The 8,358-nt window shown below is 40.1% G+C and overlaps 1 protein-coding gene and 1 long non-coding RNA gene across 2 annotated transcripts; both read right to left on the bottom strand.

The window, feature by feature from the left end:
* LOC141045973 (uncharacterized) lies at window positions 1-1,412 on the bottom strand. Its single transcript, XR_012218613.2, has 3 exons — window positions 1,154-1,412; window positions 552-662; window positions 1-284 (listed from the first exon to the last, which is right to left on the bottom strand). It is a non-coding gene; the product is annotated as an uncharacterized LOC141045973 (long non-coding RNA).
* A 957-nt stretch (window positions 1,413-2,369) lies between these two features.
* On the bottom strand, window positions 2,370-5,757 carry LOC112289136 (dehydrogenase/reductase SDR family member FEY). Its single transcript, XM_024534096.3, has 8 exons — window positions 5,049-5,757; window positions 4,854-4,974; window positions 4,573-4,690; window positions 4,181-4,317; window positions 3,713-3,814; window positions 3,198-3,290; window positions 3,004-3,073; window positions 2,370-2,843 (listed from the first exon to the last, which is right to left on the bottom strand). Exons 1-8 carry the CDS (start codon window positions 5,237-5,239, stop codon window positions 2,605-2,607), a joined length of 1,071 nt encoding a protein of 356 aa, XP_024389864.1. The 5' UTR covers window positions 5,240-5,757; the 3' UTR covers window positions 2,370-2,604.
* Between the last annotated feature and the right edge of the window lie 2,601 nt (window positions 5,758-8,358).

The raw sequence follows: 8,358 nt of genomic DNA, 5'->3' as shown, positions 1-8,358 counted from the left end.
GAGTCACCAATCTGGAGCACTTCCTGAATTATTGGTTTTGGAGTCTGTTGAAGACATCAGAAGTATGAAGTCAAGATGACATTGCACAGTCGGTGAAGCACGACTGCCAACTACCAAGCAATCAAAATCAAGACTTCAACCTGTGTGCAACTGCACTTCGTCAAATACAATGCACAACAACAAAGCTACAGTAAAACTCAATAAAAGACAAACTCCCAACACTCATTGTTGACAACATATCCACTACATCTTGTAGCCGCTCCAAAATCTCCGTGGATACCATTCTGCACAGTTTAAATGTACTTCAGAAGGCGAAATAAAATTTGCTAATATGCTAGGGTTTCAAGGAGGGTGTTAGAATAAGATGAAACCCTACTACTAGATGAAATCTCAGAAACCAATCCAGACCTGTGTGGGTCCACAGTGTTATCACTGTATATGTATAAATTCACTTGTCTTAATGAATAAAGCACCGTTTGCATAACACAACCATGTATTTTACAACTTTTAGAAATAATTAAAGCTTCATTGGTATCTTCTCCATCGCTCACAATGCGAGATCAGTGATGTCCTTCATCATCCTCAGAAATATTGTCAAACTCCTCGTCCTGATTCGCAGCAGAATGTAATTCATTGTAGTAATTGTTGCATCGGCCATGGACCTGCCAATGTGGGAGATCATATTCAAAATGACCTTGTTTGAATCAGTTTTTCGCTGAGAATTTGTAAGTGGTGAATTCAAATATAAAAATCTCATGTCGTGAATTTACAAAGTAACTCTTAAGAGCCATTTTGGGTTCTGGTGTGACTAAGGTTGTTTCATTCAATGCTCAGAGCTCAATATCCACGGCTACTGAAGCTGGAAGGCCTTAGCTTCTCACGCCCTTCACAAATGAGTTGATCTCCCTATTTTGCCCTCCTATGACCCTCCAAAAGATGATTTGAAAGTGCAATGGTGGTGCTTCACTAGCGCGAAACTGTTCAGCGAATAAACCTCGAGTCTGGACGGATTGAGACACATAATTCAACTTTGAAACAGCACTTCACCGAAGCTAAATCCATGGAGCAGAGAGCTGAGCAATTTGCTGATTGTAGATTATCAGTCTTAATATGCTAAATCCTACAGCCAACCAGCTTCAACAAACAATCGTACCTGCATGAGCCTCTCACTGAATATCGTGGTGCCAAAATTTGAATCGATTCCCGATCATCTCTGTGAAGGTTGCAATCAGAATAGTTTCCCTCATGAATCTCGCCTGTTGCCCCAAAGACGGCTGTCTAGTGCTTCAATAGGTACTCTTGGGATTGGTCGCAGTGACAAATCGCACTGGTATTTGATCTGTCCACGAGGCAACACCTCGCGATTTTGCAGCGCTGGGGGGAGGACACCATCCCAAACCAAGCCAACCAGGGCTTGATTCGCACGGCGCGCTGAGGCCTGCTGTGTGACTATTACCCCCAAATCGTGTTCCAACTGCTTGTCCCACTACCCGCACAAACTATCGGTAATTTCCACGTCAGAAGCAGCCGATTTGCTTAAAACCCACGTGCCGCTTCAGAAACTACCCTCACTCCAGACAACAATATTCCGTGCGACATTTGTCCAGTACAGTATATTTGTCAAAATATCTTAAACTGTGTTACACCCTTGAACCAATTTGTATACCTTGTCAGAAGTTACCCTTGCACAAACCCAAAATTGCTTTGAAGAATGTAGGAAGATTCCAAATCCATTCCAAGTCCACCAATGATGGACAAATTTTGTAAGGATGAAATTGGTGGTTTAATATGATGGAGATGGTGGTTAAACATGTTTTTCTGGACGGTTTTGGCCAAATCTACACCTTGTTCAAGAGTCAAATGCAAAAACTGCTTTGTTAATTTTTATCATGTAACAATTCATTTCTCTTTTTTCTTTTTTGGAGGACATCAAAACCTTATTTCTCCACCAAAAAAAAAAATCCAAAAAAATCCAAAAACAATTCCCCCGAGATAGCTGAAAAACATTAAGTTGACAGTTTAAGGTATTCCGACGTTAATGCCCGCTGTAAGAATGCAGACTAGCTTAGAACATTAGGGTGGTTAAGTTATAAGACACTTGCTACGGAATCATCACCTGGATCTTGCAGTTAAACATGACCCCATGCGTGGTTACCCTTTAAACCCCGAGGTATTTAGACCATTCGAGAAAGACGACAGAGATTTCTTTGCAAGAATGCACTTGGTTTCAAAATAGACCAATATATAGCGACGATCGCCCGTTACATGATGACAGATGGCACCAAAAAAGTTCAAATTGGTTAGTTCAATTCCCGACCATGAATTCCCACTTTGCCTGATGGAAACTAGCACAAAGGTACCCCTGATACTAAAATAAACAAATAAATAAATAGAAGAGGCTGAAGCATAACATAGCATTTATGAGTAATGTTAACCCATGTTACAGCTAGCAAAATGGAAAAAACAGTAAAAGAAGCAAGCTCAGGTACTGACCACAATAAGAGTGGTGACAATTGAAGACGTTACTGTACAAATCAAATGCTATCCAAAGAAGCAGAACTACATCCCCTCTCCAATCACATCTCTTCTAAAATAATGGGTGTTTCAGGTCAGAAAACTGCCAGAGAGGGCTGTATCAATGCAGTCTGCTGGTAAATCGACCAATTTAAGTGTCTCTTCCCAAACCAGGTGAGCCTTCTCCACGTCAAGTGCCTGTTTAGCGACAGACCAGATCTTTAGATCTGGCCCAAAATATGGAGCCAAAGGGTAGCCGAGACTACGCAGATGGCGGGCATGATCTTGAACCAGCTTGTCAGTCGCACAGAATAACACACTCCGAGCACCTATGACAGACAAATCACACCTCAATCAGTAGGGCCACAAAATCCGAAAAAAATAACTGGAACTCCAAAAGAGTCTTACGTACGCACAAAACAAGAATGAAATATTTTGGATTTTAAATGTGAAAGATGGGCTGAAAAGGATAAATTGTGCAGAATTCACCTTCTTCAGAGTTAAAGAGAAAGAACAATTTATGATAAGCAATTTGAATGAGTTTAGGCAAGTCCCGTGCCTGCAGATCCACCAAAACCAAAGACGTGTAGTTTAATACAAACCCAAACAAGGATATCGATCTGTAATTAAAACCCACGGCAGCATTTCACGTTTTAAACCCCTGCAGGGAAACTGGAAAATACCACTTTGGATTTGACCTCCCCGGGGTGCACACAGACAACGTCAATTCCAGCTTCCTTAGGTAGCCTACGCTGGAGTAGATTGGAGAACATAACCTGCAAATATCACAACTTAAAGTTGAAATGATTACATAATATATTGATATCCATGACAAAAGAACCATCAAGAAAGCACATGAGTGTTAGCATAAGTGTCAGCTACCAAGACTTAGAATTAAAGCCATAGTTAACTAAGGCCGAGCAGGAGACAAACTCTACATGTCCAAGTTGGATAAAACCTCGACTAATATAGCATCGAGGATGAAAAAAATTAAACACTTGACGATGAGAATCTAAACCAAGCACAGCATACATCGAAGATCTTGCATGTGGGGATGCAGAACTATACAAATCAAGGCACAGCATACTTGGTAATATTTTCAGGTATTTTGCCGCTGAGCAACTGCAGGCGCTCTTCCAAAATGCATTTTAAGAAGTTGAGTAATACATTTTTCACACAGAAACCCAGCTGTACAAACCTGTGCAAGCTTGCTGTTCGAGTAAGCACAAGTATTATTATATTTTCTTCCTTCGGCTTTCATGCTCAAATCTCTTGGCGAAATAAAACCCACGTAATGCATCTGCAAAATAGGGTAGTTGCTAAAAATCTACTCGAAATTCAAAGACACAGTACCCTTCAGTCATACAAGTAATACCTTAATGTAAACACAAGGTGAACTAGGCTGCACAATATGTAAAAACCCCAGACACTAAACCCTAAACCAGCGGCACAGTAAATTAAGCTAAACGTACCATGTGCTAATTTAACACCGAGACAAGACCCGGGCCTCTTACCTACTGTGCGTCGAATTACTTGAAAGGCAGCATCAACAACAACACCATGACTGGTTGCGGACACACGAACCATCTCATTCACATGCAAGAAGAGATATGATATGGCGAGCAGAAAATTTCTGGTAATGAAAGCTTCAGATTAGTGAGCTTACTATGGAGTTAACCATAACCACTCGAGAAGGGGCTCCACGCGCTAATGATGGTAAAAGAAGCACGGTCAGAAGAGCTGGGGCGAGATGATTCACTTGCATGTGCTGCTCACAGCCATCTTTCGAAAATTTCTGGGGGCCTGACATCAAAAAATTTCACTCACAAGAAATATTAAGCCAAGGAGTGCGGAGATTTGACCTTCATGTGCGTCATGGTGGACATCAGAAAAAGCTCGAATATTTGCAATATCACAACTTCGTTCCCATCCATTATTCATCTATGCATCTGGATAATCTCCCAGATGTAGTTTTCAGAAGAAAGCCAGATTCGTGGCTTCTAAATGAGTGTGCAGAAGCTCAAACGAATGTGAAGGACAAAGGTGGAAGATGAATACCAGTCATGCAGAATATTCCAGCGTTGTTGATTAGTAGGTTCAGCGGTAGTTTTCGAGCCTCCCAAGTTTCACCAAGTGTGCGGACAGATTGTAAAGAAAGACAGTCCAGCTCCATCACCTACACTTGAGAATAATATACGGTGATTTGAATGAGCTGACAGAAATTTCCAGTGGAAGCATCGACGATGTATTAGATGTCAATATGCGATTGGGATGTGAGCAAGCGTGCACTAAGTGTCAACCGCTTGTGCTCGATGTGGAAGAGAAATATCAGATGGTACCTCGCACTGGAGGGGCGGTTGGCCATGAGGTTGACTGATCTGCCACTGAGATATGAGGTCATTGGCAGCATTGGTGTTGCGAACGGCGAAAACCACATGGGCTCCTGAGAGAGCCAGAGCTCTGCAAGGCAAGCAAGAATGAGGATGGTTGAATGGACAGAAACAGTGTAATGCCAAGGGAATTGTGCGTATTACCTGGCAGTGTCGAGGCCAATGCCGGAGGTGGCGCCAGTGATCATGACGGTGAGGTGAGAGAGGGAGGGAAGGGGCAGACGACGGGGAACATGGCGGGCATGGAAGCGTTGAACAAGCGTGTCCCAGCCAACGAATAGCAAGCCAGCGATCCAATCGGGCCAGGCGATGGAATGAGCGCGCGTAGACGCCATGGCATGAGGAGGAGGAGAGAAAGGAGACAGGGGAAATCACGAGAGGAGCGTCACATTAAAAGAGTGGAGGAGGAGGAGCAGGAGAAGAGGACACTCGGAGGGAGAGAGGAAGGGAGGGGGAGGAGAAAGCGGAGGGAGTAGGAGGAGGAAAGGAGTCGAGAAACAAGGGCAGCAGACAAGAAACTGCGAGGCAGGGCAGGGCAGGCATTCATTCAGGATTCCTTCCTTCCAGGTCTAGCAGCAAAGCACAGCAAAGCAAGCAAGCAAAGCAGGATTGCAGGAATGCAGGCTCCACGCCCTTTCTTCTCCTCCCCCTCCTCCTCCTTACATGTCCTTCTCCTCCGCCCCCCACCCACGCAAATCCCCGCGACCCCCGCCCTCCTCGCACACACCCCCCCCCCCCCCCCCCCCCCAGGTCAGAGAAAGGTGTGAGCTAAAGAGGCAGTAAAACACAAATTACTCAAATCCCATGAGGGTGGTATTCATTCTTAGAATCTAATCTGTCCCGGCGTGGGTCTCGGTCCCTTCCTTCTCTCCCTTCCCCAGCGCGGGTCTCGGCCCCCCTCCCTCTCTTGCTTGTCATGGAGCATTTCTAAGAGTGAAGCCACCGCGCCTACCTCAACATCAAGTGATTGAATTGCTTAAGGCTTCGGAAACCAACACTTCACTTGTCGAATCAAATATTAAAAAATAAATACGATGAACCCCTAATAATTGAAGATACATTTTGTTTTATAAATGACCATGGGCAGATAACTTACCGACGTCCATTCTCTCACAGCAAGCAGAGTGCCAGCTAAGTCTTGGTTGCCCATTTAACAAGTTTAAGATGATTCTCGTCGCGCATGAAATTGTTGAGCGCCTCCATCATTCCAGGGCATGCACCCATTGTTCCCTTCAATCCTTCCTCCAAAGAAAGTTTCTCGAGGAAAGACATGCGTTCTCATTTGCATTGATGCTCCCCTTGCACAAATACCATGTCACCACTAGCAAGAATTCCACTGTGGCCATCAACCGTGTCGCTGATTTATCTTCAGACAAGATCGTCAGGGCGACGAGTGAGTCCTCAAGCACGAGGGATGCGTGGCTCTCGTCGACCGAGTATCGAGCTCGACAGCAATAGATCCTTCTTGCCAAAATCTGGAATGCCTGGGGGGAGTGCGGGGACTCAACACCGAGCTGGCACAATTGCCGAGTATGCCTCATATGAAGAGCTGCATACCTCTAGCCTGCTGCAACCTCGAATCCGACCTCTGATATCGCATCCCTCTCTGCCTATCAACTGATCTCCCAATTTGCCTTCTAATTGGAACCTAACAGCCTAAGTTCACCACCCGGGTAATACACCACCAGTCTAGCAACCTCATTCCAATAAAATAGCATTACGTCTAGCAACCTCATTCCAATAAAATAGCATTACGTCTAGCAACCTCATTCCAATAAAATAGCATTACGTCTAGCAACCTCATTCCAATAAAATAGCATTACGTCTAGCAACCTCATTCCAATAAAATAGCATTACGTCTAGCAACCTCATTCCAATAAAATAGCATTACGTCTAGCAACCTCATTCCAATAAAATAGCATTACGTCTAGCAACCTCATTCCAATAAAATAGCATTACGTCTAGCAACCTCATTCCAATAAAATAACATTACGTCTAGCAACCTACCTCTTCAAAGCCCAGCATCCAATACCTACAGCGCAGTCCCCGTCATCACACAACACTGCCGTTGTATAATTTTTCCTGACAGGAAAACGCACCAGGGCAAGGGAGGGAAAGAAGGGACAGGATCCCATGTAGAGACAAGGAAAAGGGGATCTGTATGAGCCAATTAGAAACTTTGGGGTTGTGTATAGATATAATGGGTGTGTGTATAGCAACTTGGGGTGGGCTTGTAACCTAAGCCATATTTTTACTACTCTATTTCTTGATAATATTAAAATTTCTATACAAGTATCTCATGTCTATTTATGCATAATAGAAAGCATGTTAATAAAAAAAATATATATATATATATATATATATCATGATTTTAAAAATAATAATAATTTAGGTTTTATAAATACATTCACAATTATATACACATATCCATGTTTAATTTGTGAGAAAAATCATCTGAACTATTTATTTAATAAGTAACTAAAATAGGTCCAAATTATACACAATTAATTTAATAAAATTGGTATTTATAATTTTAATCTTTTAAACTACATACATAAATTAATTAAATATTAGAAAAACACAATCACAATTATATCCTTAATAAAATGATATACAAAGTCTTATTTTACAACAATTATCACAAAACTAGAAATTGTATTAATTTTTAAAGTAAAACTATAGTAAAATATAATATTTTATAATACATATCAATTAATTTTAACTTTCATTCTTTTGAAGTATAAACCTTTTATATATTATAAATTATATATATATAAATATATTTGGTTATTAATAAAATAATAATTTTATATATTTTTAATTTATTTTAAAAAAATATACTATAAATTACACAAAATATTTATATGAATTCATAATATTTAAATATTTTTATACAAGTTGATTTAAAAAAATTAAAATCAAAATATTTTTAAAACATATTTAATTATATATATATATTTTTAATTTTTTTTTCTTTTTTATTTTTTGTTAAAAAAATACTATAAAAAATAATATAATATATCAAGCTTAATAAGTTATGTTCAAAGAATTTCAAATAGTGTACCAAAAGATATCCAAGAAATCTTTTATATCTCATGCAAAGAGCATAAAGTCTTATCAAAAACCTCTAAATATAAAATAATTGTACTAAGGTAATCCAAATTGTTCTAAACATCTATATTCCTTATATACTTTTCTAAAATATTATTCAAAAATAGTAGAAAAGAAATTTTATTTAATGAAGCAAAGTTGTATTCAGCTCGATTTGGCTCAAATAAGTCAATTTTACTTAGTCAATGCACTTTAATTAAAATAGTTCATATCTATTAGAGACAAATATCAACTTTTGAATTAGTGTTCGAACAAAAATTACATAAATCTCTAAGAAGAAAATATATATATGAAAGATATAGAAAAGACTAAAGATTTATTTTAAATGATCTAACTTAATTCA

This window comes from Physcomitrium patens, chromosome 11 (assembly GCF_059467195.1).
Source record: "Physcomitrium patens ecotype Gransden chromosome 11, ASM5946719v1, whole genome shotgun sequence".
Lineage (NCBI taxonomy): Eukaryota > Viridiplantae > Streptophyta > Bryopsida > Funariales > Funariaceae > Physcomitrium > Physcomitrium patens.
This window is presented reverse-complemented; position numbering and strand designations above follow the sequence as displayed.

Bases quoted from the DNA above. Each gene is read 5' to 3' on its own strand.
- LOC112289136 (XM_024534096.3), bottom strand. From the start codon at position 5,239: ATGGCGTCTACGCGCGCTCATTCCATCGCCTGGCCCGATTGGATCGCT. The intron at 4,318-4,572 runs GTATTCATCTTC...TTTTGATGTCAG, and splicing joins TGGAATATTCTGCATGACTG to GCCCCCAGAAATTTTCGAAA. The intron at 2,844-3,003 runs GTGAATTCTGCA...TGTCTGTCATAG, and splicing joins TCTCTTTAACTCTGAAGAAG to GTGCTCGGAGTGTGTTATTC.